We start from the raw sequence: 15827 nt of genomic DNA on the forward strand, positions 1-15827 counted from the left end.
GAGAGAGAGAAGGAGGTTTGAAAGTCAAAAGGCCAATGAGATTGCGTCCGCACCGGCGCGGAGAGAGAATGGTAGACGGTGATGGCCATGGCGGTACGCGTCGTATCTTTGCCTCGTCCGACGTGGCAGAGGGAGGGAGGGAGGGCGGGGGGTGGGTTTCGCTTGCTTTTTCCAGTCAAGCCGCGCTTTTATCCCAGCGACTGTGCGGGGATCCCCTGCGCCCGCGCCCACCGGTCCCCTCGCGCCGTGCGGCGCTCGATGATCCCCTCGGAGGGATGACGTGGCGGATCCGACGGGCCGAGTCCCAAGAAGCGCCGCAACGCCGGGCGGGAGCGAACTTTCCCCGAAGCGAAGCGAAGCGAAGTCTCCAATCAGCGCGTGGGTCGAAATTTCCAAAATATCTTCGCATCGAAAAGACAGAAGAAATATTCAAATCCGTCATTTTCGTGGATTGCTGCTGCTGCTCGGGTATTATTTGCTTATTTATGGAATCACCTAATTCTTTTTTTAAGGGTAATATGAAGGGAAAATGACATAAGAAGTCCCTGAATTTTGACCTAATGTGCAATTTGATCCCTGAACTTTTAATTTGTTCAATATAGTCCCTAAACTTTAGCTTAATATTCAATTTAGTCCATGAACTTTTAATCTGTTTAATGTGATCAATGAACTTTTAATACATGTTCAATTTAGTCCCTGAATTATATGAAAATGTTCAATGTAGTCTTTCCATTAATTCAAGTTCAGGGACTATATTGAACATTTTCGTATAGTTCAGGGACTAAATTGAACATGTACCAAAAGTTCAGGGATCACATTGAACAGATTAAAAGTTCAGGGACTAAATTGAACATTAAGTTAAAGTTCATGGACTATATTGAACAAATTAAAAGTTCAGGGATCAAATTGCATATTGGGTCAAAGTTCATGTGTCATTATCCCTAATATTAAGGCATTATTAATCGGTTGGCTCAAAGCACAAGAAGTATAGAGAATGATTTTAACCGAAAAAAAATAAAAAATTTGTAGCTTTTTTATTATTATTAATTCTCTTTTTGTAAAAAGGCATAAAATTGGAGGGAAAACGTCTCTTGGTCAGTGCCAGTGGCCAGAGTGTTTCAGCGTGTTATGCAATGCATGAGGACGTGATGTGAATTGATTCAAAAGGTAATTGATTATGACGAGGAAAACGTGAGGTTGAAATAGATTCTCCATGACTTGGTCTGCTTCGTGAGCTAATCCCTCTCTCTCTCTCTTCTCATGCCTTTTTTTTTTTTGTCTTTTTCTTATTTACTTTACGTGGTGACGCGTCAACTCGTCAGCCAGCCTTTATTCCGTGTCGCATCGATACCAAATAACTTCAAATACGTTAAAAAAGTCGGATTAGATTTTTCATCGTATGAAATGAACGGGATTGATAAAGTTACAAGTCGTAGACTTCTGATGTAGTTAATCCTATTTTTAGAACAAACACGTGGATTAAAGGGTGGATGGGTGTACATACAAACTTTAACCAAGGACAATTAGCACCTTAAACTCGTCGATTGCCTTGAAACGATGACGTGGCAAACTCTATGGGCCGAGGCTGGCCAGAGCCCTATGCAAGCACGCAAAGGGTGACCTTTCACGAGTTGGAATTTCCAAAATTCTTTTACCTCAAAAAAAAAGAAAAAAGAAAAATTAAAATCCGTCATTTTCGAGAATTGCTAGTAATGGTCACTTTCGTTAAGGAATCTAGTAATAGTACTCAAATGTACTATTTGGTTATTTATGGGATTACCTATATTTTTCGTAGGGTAAGGAGCTACTTCTACTTATAGGCACTATTAATCAATTGGCCAAAGCAAAAAATGTAGAGAATGATTTTAAATTGAAAAAAAAAATTGTTGCATCTTTTTTACATATATGATCTTTTATAGAAAGGCATAAATTGAAGGAAAATGATTATAACCGGCAACACAGAGTTTTGTTCGTTATCAAACTTATTATCCTCGACAGAATGTCATTTGGTAATTGGGTGTTATTAATTATTGAATAGGAAGAGATACTCAAATTTCGAGGAATCTCTTTACTCCTTTCTTTAATAAATGTGTGGAACAATTTATATTTTTACGAGACTATCGCACTAGAAATCTTAAATCATGTAGAGAAAGTGCAATTAAGTTGTAAAATTAACAAAAGCTACCATTAAACCCCTCGGCCACCCTGTAATATGGCGAAAGCAATTTAGCCATCATAAATGGTCACGCAAGTGTCCAAATGAAGGAAGGCTGGGTGGCGTGTTCTCTCTCTCTTCCTTTTCTTATCATTTTACGTAGTTCATATGGCTCCACTTCAACTCTTATTAAGTGTCAAATCGGTCGCGTCAAGTAACCTTAAACATACTAGAAAAGTCAGGTGAGATTTTCCATCATATAAAATAGGCGGAGCTAAGTTTTAAAATTTTTTGGTGCTTCAAAACCTATATTCAAAATATCAAACACGTGGATACCGGGATGGATGGGGGAAACGATCAAACTTTAACTTAGAGAATTGGCATCTTAAACTTTTCATATCTAAATAATCAATAAGCCCCATAAAAATCGCTTCACCCAGAATTTTCAACTTTCTAGTTTCTCAAACTTTACATAGTTTATGATAATCTCGTACTTATATTACGTCTAACATGGCGGGATACGTGTAATTATACGCGTGCACAAATATTTGTTTGCAGAGGCGAAAAACATCCCTCTGGGGCTTGGATTATAAAATGTGTATTTTCCGGAATTTAGATTCGACCAGGGGTTATTTAATTCTCGTTTCCCTCTCCATATTTTTTCTCAAAACCTAGATTTATAAGCATGTTGCGTTTAAAAATCAAATTGAAATTTTGCTAGATATAACCATATTGCGTGGGCATCAGTGGAGGAGCACGACTCTATGTCCCGCTCACCTCCAACTTTCCGTCCAATGGCTCTCCTCTATATATTTCGCTCTCTTCAGGCAACCGAATCAGCAACCAGACTCTGATTTCCAAGTGCAGGTTGAGAGATTTTCGCTCGGCAACAATGGCGGTCCCGAGAATCCTGTTCCTCGCGGCCGTCATCTCGCCACTCTCGTTCAGCTTATCAGTGGTGCAGTCTCCGCCTACACCGCCTGCTCAGTCGCCGTCTCCGGCAAACTCATCGATGCCAGAAGCATCAGCGTCCGCACCGGTTATCCCCCCACGGGTCACATCGTTGACTTCGTTGCTGTCGCTGCTGCTGGCGGCGAGTGCCCCCTCCCCTTCGATGTTCACCTCGCCACCGTCCCCACCTGCATCGACAACTACCGCATCGACGACTATCTCTCTGCCTCCGTTGGCCGCCTCGTCTCCACCAGTTGAAGGTACAGTGATGCCGGAGGCACCCAGTAGTGGCGCTGTGACGAATAAGTTTGCTCTCTCAGGGGTTTTGGCCGCTGGGTTCGCTGCCGCATTGGCCGTGTAACGAGTCGTGAAGAGCTTTATTTTAAGCCCATGTCTTGGGCCGACAGATTAATCTGGTTTTCTCAATCACACTTAGGGTTGACATGCGTGTCATGTTTATGATCTATATGGTTCCCGGTTACAATAAGTTTAATGTAATGTTTGAGAGTATACATATGATGCTTATGGTGTCCTGAATATGCTATTATTAGTTTCGATTTACATGAGTTTATCAGAATGCCATCTTGTACGAGGCAAAGAGTCCAACTGGAAGTACTGATAAGCGATGACTTATTATTTTTAACCTAAATGGCGGCAATTTTTGGTCATTCACCTTTTCTTTAACTTGCAGTAAGATACGTCCATATTACAGCGGGGAGTGTCATGCAATATAAGAGCTCAATGTTAGGACTATTTTCAGGAATAAATATGGCTTTTGATTCGATAAAACAATGTCCATTGGATGAAATTGGAAGAGCTTAAGTCAGAATCCACATTTGTATACAAATAGGTATGATTGCATGAGATGGTTAGGCAAATTACACATAAAAAGTCACAATTTGGGCACTAGGAGACTGTCCATAGACCGCTGATCCTTGAAGGATGATCCTTTCTCGTTATGCCATTCGATCCTTTCGAAAGGATTTTGATGACACATTTTCGTGCTTTTATCATAAATTTTCTCCTTTCCTTCCGTGACTCCACAGTTACAGTTTTCTTTTTCTGTGTGCCTCGCAATTTTGATTAAATGTATTCTCATCAAAGTCGAGACATAGCGAAGCTCGATGGTTGATTAGAGGCATCCGAGGACAAGTCAGCTTTTGTTTTCGATGAAGTTCAAATGATTTCCGAGGCAAATGGTCCATAATTGCATTGCAGGATGAAAGTATGGCAAGCGTATACTAAACCCTCAAGAGGAGAACCAAATTTCACTTGAGTATAACACCCAAGCATCGAACTCACATGGTAAAAATGAACGGGAAGAAGGAAAGGATTTAGAGACTGTGCCTTCCTAGAAATCGAAATTAATGTCATGTGCTGATGTACAATTACATCACTGCGACGAACGCTTCATTTATTTATAGCCTTTAAAAACTCTTTCTTCCCTCCCCTAAATGGTATGTACAGTATTCTCTCTATACCATTCTCTGGAAGGAGATTTTTGGAGGTTGGATGGCTGAAAATGATAGATGTTTATTTTTCTTCAGACGGTTTTTGAATGAGTTCTTCAGACGGTTGCTCCATCATCTTCCGGATGCCGGTTTCAACCGCCGTCTCCACCTCTTGTTTCACTTCATCAAACTACATGTATGGAACCGCCCCATTATCAGTACTTCGTTATGCTTCCCCTTAAATGGATGGCAACCCGATGATAATATTATTTCCCTTCGATTCGAATGCAGTTTGCCGTTGAACAACTACTCGTGATATCTAGCTACCAATCTCTTTGTTCTCTATTGATTTATCAACTAATATAAATGCTTGCGGTTGGCCTTCCTCGAGATTTATGTTAACCGGTCGCAAGCATATGATATTTCATGAGTGAAAGAAGGCGATGAGAGGAGGAGGAGGACACAAATACCTTATGAATGAAGTTCTCGGTCAAATGAGCATCTTGAGCAGTAACTTCTGATACGTGTTCAACAAACAATGCAGCCTCCTTGAGTTTGCTGTCATCGGGGAGCTCATCAGCTACTTGGGCCGATACCTTTTCAGCCGCGGTCGCAACCTTCTCTACCACCTCGGCCACAATCTCGGCATCTTCAATCACCTCTTCAGCCTTCCCTGAAGATTATCTTCTTTAGGAAAAAAACACTTAAAATACTTTGTCTTCAAAATGCTATGTCTAGTAAAAGTAAAGTTAGCTGAGTAATGACACCGAATCGATATATTTAGATACCTAAGGAAGTGAATACCATAGCAGACGTAATTCTTCCTTCAAATATATCAGATATGGTATTCTGTCAACTGTGTAAGGATTAAGAACTTTTGGAGATGGTACCTTCTATTTGTTGCAGCTGGTCCCATTTGAGCTTCCAAAAGGGTATCAGGAGAGACAATATAGAGCCCACGACCCATCTAACCCTGCAATGGTTTGAATTTTCATCATTCTTTTTCTTTGGCGAGACTGGTCTGTATCATATCTTTTCCTGGTTTCATAATATACACGATGAAAACTTTTGAGAAGTATTGTGGAAAAGAAAAACACCATGGTGGGAACCTTGATGGATTGGGAGGATCTGGCAGTGGCTTTGGGATCTCTTTACTTGCATTGTTTTCCCTATGTAGGACAAAACAAATAACCATGTACGAGGGTCAGGATTGATTTGCAGTTGATTTCCACAATACGAATTCCTTTTTTCCCTTTGAAAAAGTGGTGTGAAAGAAGAATCATACTCGTTACTGGAATCAGGTCTGTCCACTTCTTTGCGGTAAGCTCGGGAAATCTGCTGCAACCCCCGGTAATCAGTCGAATAGCCGGACTCGAACATCGCATCGCCATGGTGCTGGCTTAGTCGATTCGCAATAACAGGGTTAGGAGATTGAACGAGACCTCTTAATAAGCGGAAAGATGAAAAAGTTGCGGTCGCGAACATCCTGAACAATCTCTCCATGTTGGATAAGCTAAATGCAAATGGGTGAAATCAAAGGATCTCTCTTTATAAAAGCCAGTGCTTTGGGTGGATATTACTCAGCATATCCGTGAGGGGTGAATGAATGATGGTTCTTGTGGAGCTACGTTATTCGGAAGAGGAATGAAATTGGCGTGAAAGAATGCATAAAAGGCTCTTCGTTTGATTCAACGCCTGGGAAAGTTTAGGAGGAGAAGGCACACAAAACAAGCACGTCAAGCGATGGGGTGTGATGCTTCCAACGTGCGTTGACGTCAAGCTCAAGCTTTGACAGCTTCTGGTCAGTGGTCACCTACCTCAAATTGAAACATTCATAAATATTCTAAAAATTGACTTTTCATTGCCCTTTCCTTGCAAGCTAAAGTTTGTAATTGATTAACAGTCACATCATGGATAAGGTCGGACGAAAACAAAGGACACAAGCAATTTGAATGATTCAACCCAATACATTGTCATCGAGCTAGTCACAAAGGTCTCACATGAGCGTAGATTCAAATTCACGTGATAGAAGCACGCAAAAGTTGAGAAATTACTATCTAATCTTGAATAATTCCTATCTTAGATCACCATCATAGATTAGGTCAAGGAATAGCATAACAAGGCACATCTCATCCTCCCGTTGATTGGAAATAATTAAGGGTGAGTCTGTTAACCTAACACAGGATTGAATATTCATATCAAGGACACATACGAACTGATAATTCCTGCATGAAACCAAGGACCATAATATTAGTAAATAACATTAAAGCTGTGAAACCATGGGCACTCGTCAGATAGTATGGAGTTATCAATTCGATGTGATATGGATTACCATGCGTAATCATGTCCATCACACTACAGTAATTTAAAGTTTTGCATGAGTCCTTTGATTCCTCACGAAAAGATGAATATCGATTGTCAAGGAAAATGCATGCTCTTACTTGGCTATCATGCAACGGGGATAATTGTTCAAAATATTCTAATTCCATTGTACGGCGACCGATTCAGTCATAAACTTTTTAATTGTGCCAAGTAAGTCAAAGTTAGTCATTTCAGTTAATTTTGGCTGAAAATCACCAACATGGTATAGCCGACGGTGACGTGGACAATTTTTGAAATTTTTTTTCTGAATCTTCTTTTTTTTATTTCCCTCCTCTGGCCATAGGTGAGGGAGTCCCCATCACCTGCCCTCGCCAACCATTGAGCAAGGGCCGCCAACCCTTGCCTCGCCAAATCTAGTGAGGGCTTTGCGGCCCTCACCTGTGACCGGCAACCTCCGTCAGCCATTGCCAGGGCCTAGGACCGGTGGAGGGAAATAGGAAAAAGAAAAGAAAGTAAGATGTGTGTGGATGGTCCACTCGGCTAGCTGTATTGGAGGAGAAACCAATTAAATTTAAAAAGAAATATACTATACATTTGTTATTGGCACGCTTTGTAATAATTTTTGCTTTTGCGATAGAACAATTTTCCCAATTCATATCTTAGCAAATGTCACAAGTTCATATAATATAGCACCCTCTCTTGTGTATGTATTCTGTCTATTACTCTTTGTTATTTCACTTGTTTTTGTACCTCTATTTGTTCAGTTGACATGGTTACATCCACATCTCGCACTGAATGTGTAAATCTCGTCTTACATACGAGGAGAGTCATATGAAATGTACGATCAATTCATATATGGATCTTGATTTCTAAATTCTAAGTTTTTTTTTTCTTTGTAAGTCGCTTTTCAATTATACAAATACATGTGCATGTATGTATGTTCAATTTTGACAACAACCAAATTTAAAAAAAAAACATGTTACTGAAACAGAATTAGCCAACGGCCAATAACCACGTAGAAATTTATTATCAGTACCTCCATCTTATAGGCAAGTAGAGTGCTTGAACCATGAGTTTGCAACATGAAACAGATGCTCTGTGTCACAGTAAAAACGCCGATCTGGCCTGACCCTGCACAGATCATGTGGACATCTTTCGACATTGCCTATGAGAAGCAGCAGATCAGTTACAGAGCTTAAGGGGATCTCTGTAGAACAGAAGCTTCATCATCATCATCATCATCATCTCTGCCACTTCAATCATTCATTCATGGCTAAAGCATCTCACCAAATAGAGAGAAACACCACTTTTCCAATCCACACCAAGACAACCTCCTCCTCATCCAAGTACAGCAAAAGATGCTTCACCCTTCCTTTTTCTATCAATTCTCAAAGACTCTCCGCCTTCATCCTCACCACAAGTCTCACAATCTTTGCCCTCTCACGAATCCCGAATCTCCAGACCCCACCATCTTCACCTTTAACACCGTCACCTCCCTGGTCTCTCAAGCAGCAGTGGCGTGATATCCTCAACACCACCCGAAGCTCTGGTGATTCGACCCCAGAGGCTAAGCTCGAAGCTATGGCCGAAAAGCTCCGTGAATCAGTCACGTTTCTTCCACTCAAGGACGTACGCTTTGCGGACCGACCTCAAGAGGGCCACACGTGGTTCATGAGCTCCATGTACGACACTCATGTCGAAGGCGAGGTCCAGTACCAGCACTTCCCCTCGGAATCGTCGAAAGGTAGGGTTCTGTGCGTTAAAGGACGCGACACCCATGATGGGTCGTGGAACTACTACGCGCTAGCGTGGCCTGAAACTCTCCCAGCAAATGCCACATTCATGAGAGGCCTGACCTTTGTTTCGTATAATCACTACCATTATGATAACCTCTGGCACGGCTTGTCATCCATTTTCCCGTTCATATCGTGGCATCAGAGGAACAGCTGCAGGTCCCCAGACCGGTGGGTCTTGTACCACTGGGGGGAGCTCAGGTTCAAGATGTCACCATGGCTGAATAACTTGATGGAGGCAACGTTTGGTAAGCAACCACCCATAGAAGAGTTTGACAAAAATGAGGAAAATGGTCCAGTTTGTTTTGAGGAGGCAGTTGTTATGAGACACAGTGAAGGTGGTATGTCTAGACAGAGAAGAGTGGAGGCTTACGACTTATTGAGGTGCAAAGCAAGAAATTACTGTAATATGAAATTGAGAGGTGAAATCGAAGAGGTTAATGGAAAAAAGACAAATGATATTGTTGGTCTGACTATGTTCATGCGAAGAGGAGCGAGATCATTCAAGAATGACTCGGCTGTGATCGAGATTTTTCAGAGAGAATGCAATAAGGTCAAAAGGTGTAGTCTGATGGTGGCTTACTCCAGTAATCTCAATTTCTGTGAACAGGTGACTACATGCATTGATATCTTATGCCTCGTACAAGATTTTCATACGCCTACCTCACACATCTAAGCTGGAACTTCACTCGACCTTATCAATGAAACAGCTTTTGTAATTTTGAAAAAGATCCTCGACCCAGACACAATAATCTTGGGTTGCTTTTGGCTTCGCTAGTAACATTCAAGTCCGTGATAATAATCAAGGATCTCGTTTCAGGTGAAATTGATGAGCATGACAGACATTCTAGTGTCTCCACATGGTGCGCAGTTGACCAACATGTTCCTGATGGACAGAAACAGCAGCATAATGGAGTTCTATCCGAAAGGGTGGTTGAAAAATGCAGGAGTCGGCCAGTATGTTTATCGCTGGTTAGCTAGTTGGTCAGGGATGAGACACAAGGGTGCTTGGAGGGATCCAGATGGAGAACCATGTCCCTATCCGGAAGAAGATCGTCGATGTATGTCCATCTACAAAAGCGGCAAAATTGGATATAACAAGACATTTTTTACAGAGTGGACGAGAAATGTCCTTCAAGAGGTCATTACCACCAGGAAAGTAGGAGCACCGTCGAAGAATTCTTTCGGTGGCTGTGCTTGCAGCTAGATCAGCCTCTTTTAGATCTCAAACTATACATAGAGTTTAATGCATAAAAAGAACAAAACAAACATGTCTATTCTTCTCTAGCGTTCTCGACGTACTTGTGGAAGAGTTCTCTAGGCCAGGAGAAAGTGCCGTTGCAACAATAAAATCAAATGTTTGAACCCATCCTACATATTGCGCCAGGGAAGATTTCATCAAAAGCATTACCTCTTGATTGTCCAATACCTCAACCTTTTCACGTATGAACTACTCTAATAAGGTGCAGGTTCCAGCGGGTTTAGCTCTGCTTTAGCCATCAGATCAGTACCGTAGTCTCAGAGAATATTTGACCGAAAAAGAATTGCTTGAGAAATTTATATTAATCATGGGGTATCAATAAATGGAAATGAGAGGATACTTCACAAAATTAGGCCTGCGGAGGATAGATTCCATGCAAATTTTGGATAAATCAAAGCTCCGAACAAGTGAGTGGCAATTGTTATTTGGCGGAATGACTAGGAAGCTTGATTTTTGTCAATTATTCAGAAACTTGACATTGCATAGCATCATAATCCAGTTTAGTATTAGCCACTTCAAATCTCATCAAGAGCCAAAAGCCAACAACACACATGCATTACATTATCTGGAGTACGGAAATATGCCTCTGCACCAGCACATCACATGCCAAGTAGGGTACTAAGTCACTCCGCACTAAGAACTTCAATCTCAAACACTAAAACCGAGTTCGGCTGGATCCCCCAAGCAGGAAATCCACTTGGGCCATAAGCATAATCGGGAGAGCACTGCAAAACCATTCAAATATATCAGATGATTAGAGATATCAACATTAGGAAGAAGCATAAATAATTTGGTCCACATGAATGTACCCAAATCTTGGAAATGCAATGTCCTTGTCATAAATTTCCAAAAGTAAAATGCATTGTGACCTAAAGAAGGATAAAAAAAACTGAAGAGAAAGGAACATAAGGGATGAGATTCACCCGAAGACGAGCAACTTCCCCTAATTGCATTCCCATCACACCTTCATCCCATCCTACAAGAGAGAGAAAAATCTTATAACACAACGGTAATCCTTGTCAACCACGTCAGTAAGGCCAACGCAAAAGATAGACTTTGCAAATTGAGTCCTCGACGATCATCAGGCAAATTACAATTATATAGTCAACACACACAGGATAACAAATAATGGAGCTCTCCATTTGAGGGAAAAGCTGAATCCCATCGTCATGCTTCCAAAAGTCAAAGCTGGAATCTAGAGTTACCTTTGATCACGGATCCTTGACCGATTTTGAATGAAAATGGCTTCTGTCCAGGGTCCTTTGTGCTACATAGAAATATGCAGATCTCAATAATCTCGACAAATAGAAAACCAGCCTCAAATTAAAGTATAAACTCTGTCAAACTGAGAAAGCACAACACCCCCATACCTCCAGAACTTCTGGGAGAGATCACCATTTTTACCTGCGTTGAAAGAGGAACAAGTTCCGAGAGAAAGGAAAATGCGTGAGAAAGGAACCCTTTTTAAGACACCCTTTCAGTGATTGACTCCAGACAAGCACCAATGAGGTTCATAACACAAATTGATAGAACACAAAAGAAAAGGGCGACAGAAGTGATGGTCGACAAGCACCAATGAGGTTCATAACACAAATTGATAGAACACAAAAGAAAAGGGCGACAGAAGTGATGGTCGAAGTACGATCTCGAGTCTGTGTCGATTCAATTCAAGCATACTTCAATCTAATTCATGCAGCATTAAAGGAGCTCATGGGGCTGTACAATTCCCAACGCATACCGTGACTAAAAGTTTCAATTCTGCATACCCAGTGAAATAGAAAGACGGACAAGATATCAAGAACTCTTAAACTTGCAAGTAGACAAAGAAAAAAGAAGAGGAGGTGGGAGAGGGGGGCGACCGTAGCCAGTGCAGTGAACGGTGACGTTCTGACCGCGAGAGGGCTTGGGGCCTGTTCCTGCTCTCAGCACTTCCTTCTCCACTCCCATCTTTCTCGCTCTCGCTCTCTCTCTCTCTCTCTCGCTAGGTTTTCAGGTGCAATACGCAGCAAATCACGAACGAAGCCCTTCTATATACAGTTCGATTTTTGACATTTCCGTCAATGTTTTTTTCTTCTCCTCTTGGCCCACTAGTGTCTGGATGGAGATTACCTCATCACTTTACGGTCCACAATGGCCCGACCAAAAAGACCAAAGACAGAGTCTTTTGGATTCAAATCGATGCAATGCAATGCGATAGACAACGTGAGTCGAAAAGATCGAGAATGCGATTCCTCTCGACGATGGAAAATCGTTGGTTTGGGTCGAATGTTAGTGTCTTCATATGTTGAATTCGAAGGCTGTCTCAAGAAGTTCATTGGGCCGAAGCTGGCAAGAAAAGGCTTCTTGGGCTTTGCTGAACTTGGCAGAGCTTCACCGGAAGGACATGGCGCGGTAATCGGCCGAAGCCCATGAACGAGTTTCGCCAATCCTCTGTCTCTGTCTGTCTCTCTCTCTCTCTCTCTCTTCCTCTGTCTAACGGAAAAACACTGCACCTACGCGGCATGGGAATGCAAGATTTGCAGAGCCAGCAAAGAGAAGGGCCTTAATTTAGTTACCCATTCACAGCTCACTCTTCCCCATTTCATTCGCCCTTTTAACCGTTTCCATGCAAACTTCTCTCCTCCCTATATATATATACACACATCTCTCTGTCTCCAACGATTTTGTAATAAAAGGACAGCAACACGAAAAGCACAATCCCATTCTCTTCTTTCTCAGCCCTCTCCTTCCCTTTTGTTCTTTTCCGACACACCGCGTTCTCTGATTCGCCGGGTTCCGAACGATGCGTGACGAGATAGCGTCTGGGTAAGGATCTGGTGGAGAGAAGCTCGGTTTTTGGTTTCCCAGGATGGGGGCAGAGAGGATGAGGCAATTGATGCTACTGTGGTGTAGAGTCCGAAGCATCCGTGTTGCCCTCGTGGGTGGTAATCACACCGCTGCTAGGTTTTGCACTCGCTAAAAGATTCCCCCTTTCTTTGTCTCTGTGTTCAATTCCTCTTTTCGAGCGCTCATCTTTCGTTACTCGATTTTGGGTGTTCGCCAATTTGGCTAATTTGGCCAAAAGCGGCTGCTTTTGCGGTGCATTGAGTTTGGCAACCATTGTGATTAATCGACCGAAGGGCTAAAAGCTCAATGGACTTGGTTCATAGTTTTCGAGCCAAGAACCAGTATAAGATGAAACATTTGAATGGAGTGAATCTTGCGTCCGATTGCGACTCCCAGTTGTTGATTCAGCTGCCCAATTCTAAGGTCCTCCGCGTCGTGTCGAGATCATTGTTTCTGGCTGCGGTTATACTCACATTGCCTTGTATAGGGTCCCTTATGAAATCCCCTCATTCAAGATCTCGATTTAATGCGCTTGAGTTCGGTGTTGTCTCTGATATGAGCAACTTGCAGTCCATGAATGTCCTATTTCATGATTTGTCTCATGAGGGCCTCCTCAAGAAAGGTGATAAAGCTCTGGTTGTGAGCTCTGGTATTAGGCAGCTCGGTGAGAATCTCCAATTCTTGGATGACAATGAGATCGATTTTGCTGTGGAATCGGATGTGGAGAGTCAGAGTCTGATCCCAGACAGGACGTTTGATTTTGCACTTGTATCTGGTTCAGTTGACCCTAAATTCGTGGATAGGGTAGTGAAAATAGGTGGCATTCTTGCTGTTCAGCTTGGCAGTGATCCTTCGAATGCTTTCCGAGAACCGTCAAATTATAAAATCGTGTATATGAGAAGATATGATTGCACCGTCGTGGCAATGAGGAAGGTCGCTCTGGACGTTCAGCTCACAATCTCCTCGACAAAGAGGAAACTCTGCAACTTGGCATTAGAAGCCAAGAAAGCCACCCTGAAGGGCTTAGAGGATGTGTTGCTTGAACCACCAAGACGAGCTCTAGTAAGATCCGGCGAGTACTTGAAGAAGGTCAAATATCTTCCTGAGTTGTTGGGTGATTCTCTGCAAGGCTATAACCGCCGCAATTTCATCACAGTAGGCTCGCAGGAGGACGACAGGGGAATGGTGCAATGGTTTCATCAGAACTACCCCGTGCAAAATCAACACTTTGAGGTGCACCATCTCGAGACCGGATCTGGGGATGCGCACTTGGATGTATCGGATTGGCTGACCAAGAATGTGAGAGAAGAAGAGTACGTCGTGATGAAGGCCGACGCGGAAGTGGCTGAAGAAATGATGAGGAAGAGGGCGATACATCTGGTGGACGAAATGTTCCTAGAGTGTAGCAGTCAATGGGGGTACCGGCACACGAATAGGAGCAAAAGGGCTTACTGGGAGTGCCTGGCTTTGTATGGAAGGTTGAGGGACGCAGGGGTTGCTGTTCACCAATGGTGGGCTTGAGACAACCTTGAATCACCTCACGGCTAGGTCTTCAATTTCATGAGTGAGTCTTGTGGTTGTTCTTGATAAACAATAAGTGCAGACGCAGTTTGATGTATGAACTGTCGTCGTCGTCGATATCGTCTGTGCATGTTTGAGATGTCTGGTTCTCGCTTCCTTTATGGAGGAAGAATTTATACGTCGCGGGAGTTTGTTGTTGATGTCTCCTTTTGTATTTGACTCTTTGCTGGTGAGTACAATATGAAATAAAGCATTCGCAGACAATTTGGTACAACGTTACTGTAAGATCAATTCAGTCGTCAACCCATCACGATGGGAGACCTGTCATGGGGTTTTGACATTGTTAAAGGTTTCAGTGGGATTTTGCCTTGTTGGTATGCGTGATTCTGACCAATGAATCATCCCGTACACGCGTTATTATTTCGCCGACAGTTACATGTAACGTCAATAGAGGGATCAGTTCGATACATACAATTAATCATCCGACGGGTTAATTTTGATGAGACGTGACTTTACTGTTATTTAATTGAGCACGCAATTGTGCTATGGCCATGAAAAATATTGGATGTCCACTTAGGATTGTAAATTATTAGAATTATCCTCTCCTTGTCGGAGGAAAATGATTTGTGCTTCTCCTAAAAATAGCCGCCCCCTAGGAAAAAATTAAGCATTTAAATACATAATCCAATCTATAACCCACAATCTATGTCTATAGTCTATAGTTACATTCATAAACGACACGTTTGATCATTAGGCAATTGAGAATTTAATTATTACTTTCATCAAATCTATATATCTAGAAGTGAGTCTGTACAATAATCAAATTTGTTAAAAGAACTACAATTCATGCCATTGGGAGCTTAAATTGTTCTTCATAGAATTCTCACCTCAATATCGAGAATATGTTGGTCAAGTTGTCCAAAATTAGATCAAGTAAATTGTCATTTCGAAAATGTATGAATTATAATTCACCAACATATTCACTCATTTAGTCGCTCCATAACTATAATATTTACCCAAACAGGTATGAAAACTAGTTTTGTCAATCAACGTGATTATCACATTAAGTTCCGGTGAAAAAGAGGAATCACCATTTCTTAGTGACTTCACCGTTTAATTTTAAAGCAATTATATCACATTAATGTTCAATTTTAAAAGAGGAATCACCATTTGTTAAGGACTCCATTTGTTTCACGGAAAACTCAAAATTTAAAAAATATTTTCAGAAAACAATTACTTATATCGCTTACAAAAATAAATGAATAAAAAATATTTTTATCACTCACAAGAATTATTAAGCATAAATTGTTGTGGATAGTGAAAACATTTTCCCTTGACAGATTTTTCAAAGCGAAATAACTAATCATTTTTCGAAAAATATTTTTCAACTTTTAAGCTTTCTGTCTGTTTCACGAACTCTAAAGCTTTTCCCAATTCAGCTGATGATCTTCTAAATACATCTAAAGATAGATAAATACCTTTACTCTGGGGATGGGCAGCACACGAAGGTATTCAAAATAACAGAAGGGAAAATACAATCAACAAAG

The 15827-nt window shown here is 41.7% G+C and overlaps 5 protein-coding genes across 6 annotated transcripts; 3 read left to right on the top strand and 2 right to left on the bottom strand.

Annotated features, from left to right (window-relative positions):
• The first annotated feature begins 2890 nt into the window (after positions 1 to 2890).
• Positions 2891 to 3618, top strand: LOC130136848 (uncharacterized). The gene has a single exon (XM_056307302.1). The coding sequence runs from the start codon at positions 3048 to 3050 to the stop codon at positions 3465 to 3467; it is 420 nt and encodes a 139-aa protein (XP_056163277.1). The 5' UTR covers positions 2891 to 3047; the 3' UTR covers positions 3468 to 3618.
• An 836-nt stretch (positions 3619 to 4454) lies between these two features.
• On the bottom strand, positions 4455 to 6265 carry LOC115679767 (uncharacterized). Of its 2 annotated transcripts, none has more exons than XM_030603469.2 (5): positions 5843 to 6265; positions 5667 to 5726; positions 5448 to 5530; positions 5028 to 5230; positions 4455 to 4747 (listed from the first exon to the last, which is right to left on the bottom strand). In XM_030603469.2, the coding sequence occupies exons 1-5, from the start codon at positions 6058 to 6060 to the stop codon at positions 4640 to 4642; spliced, it is 672 nt and encodes a 223-aa protein (XP_030459329.1). In that variant the 5' UTR covers positions 6061 to 6265; the 3' UTR covers positions 4455 to 4639. The 2 variants fall into 2 exon arrangements, with proteins under 2 accessions (XP_030459329.1, XP_030459327.1); XM_030603467.2 differs by having other exon boundaries at positions 5655 to 5726.
• Positions 6266 to 8066: 1801 nt separating this feature from the next.
• On the top strand, positions 8067 to 10039 carry LOC115679583 (uncharacterized). Its single transcript, XM_030603197.2, has 2 exons — positions 8067 to 9282; positions 9493 to 10039. Exons 1-2 carry the CDS (start codon positions 8149 to 8151, stop codon positions 9877 to 9879), a joined length of 1521 nt encoding a protein of 506 aa, XP_030459057.2. The 5' UTR covers positions 8067 to 8148; the 3' UTR covers positions 9880 to 10039.
• A 354-nt stretch (positions 10040 to 10393) lies between these two features.
• LOC115679768 (peptidyl-prolyl cis-trans isomerase FKBP12) lies at positions 10394 to 11961 on the bottom strand. The gene is made up of 5 exons (XM_030603470.2): positions 11793 to 11961; positions 11304 to 11337; positions 11139 to 11200; positions 10857 to 10909; positions 10394 to 10658 (listed from the first exon to the last, which is right to left on the bottom strand). Exons 1-5 carry the CDS (start codon positions 11878 to 11880, stop codon positions 10557 to 10559), a joined length of 339 nt encoding a protein of 112 aa, XP_030459330.2. The 5' UTR covers positions 11881 to 11961; the 3' UTR covers positions 10394 to 10556.
• Positions 11962 to 13065: 1104 nt separating this feature from the next.
• LOC115679582 (uncharacterized) lies at positions 13066 to 14280 on the top strand. The gene has a single exon (XM_030603196.2). The coding sequence runs from the start codon at positions 13066 to 13068 to the stop codon at positions 14278 to 14280; it is 1215 nt and encodes a 404-aa protein (XP_030459056.2).
• The last annotated feature ends 1547 nt before the right edge of the window (positions 14281 to 15827 follow it).

Source organism: Syzygium oleosum, unplaced genomic scaffold (genome assembly GCF_021117445.2).
Source record: "Syzygium oleosum isolate NSW1041296 unplaced genomic scaffold, Sole_v2.1 Sole_v2.52, whole genome shotgun sequence".
In the NCBI taxonomy this organism is placed as follows: domain Eukaryota; kingdom Viridiplantae; phylum Streptophyta; class Magnoliopsida; order Myrtales; family Myrtaceae; genus Syzygium; species Syzygium oleosum.

Coding starts and splice junctions, on each gene's coding strand:
- LOC130136848 (XM_056307302.1), top strand. CDS start 3,048: ATGGCGGTCCCGAGAATCCTGTTCCTCGCGGCCGTCATCTCGCCACTC.
- LOC115679767 (XM_030603467.2), bottom strand. CDS start 6,060: ATGGAGAGATTGTTCAGGATGTTCGCGACCGCAACTTTTTCATCTTTC. Junction 5,727..5,842: donor AGACCTGATTCCAGTAACGA/GTATGATTCTTC, acceptor TGTCCTACATAG/GGAAAACAATGCAAGTAAAG. Junction 4,748..5,027: donor CCGAGAACTTCATTCATAAG/GTATTTGTGTCC, acceptor CCATACATGTAG/TTTGATGAAGTGAAACAAGA.
- LOC115679583 (XM_030603197.2), top strand. CDS start 8,149: ATGGCTAAAGCATCTCACCAAATAGAGAGAAACACCACTTTTCCAATC. Junction 9,283..9,492: donor ATCTCAATTTCTGTGAACAG/GTGACTACATGC, acceptor ATCTCGTTTCAG/GTGAAATTGATGAGCATGAC.
- LOC115679768 (XM_030603470.2), bottom strand. CDS start 11,880: ATGGGAGTGGAGAAGGAAGTGCTGAGAGCAGGAACAGGCCCCAAGCCC. Junction 11,201..11,303: donor CTCTCCCAGAAGTTCTGGAG/GTATGGGGGTGT, acceptor ATTTCTATGTAG/CACAAAGGACCCTGGACAGA. Junction 10,659..10,856: donor GGGAAGTTGCTCGTCTTCGG/GTGAATCTCATC, acceptor ATGGTTTTGCAG/TGCTCTCCCGATTATGCTTA.
- LOC115679582 (XM_030603196.2), top strand. CDS start 13,066: ATGGACTTGGTTCATAGTTTTCGAGCCAAGAACCAGTATAAGATGAAA.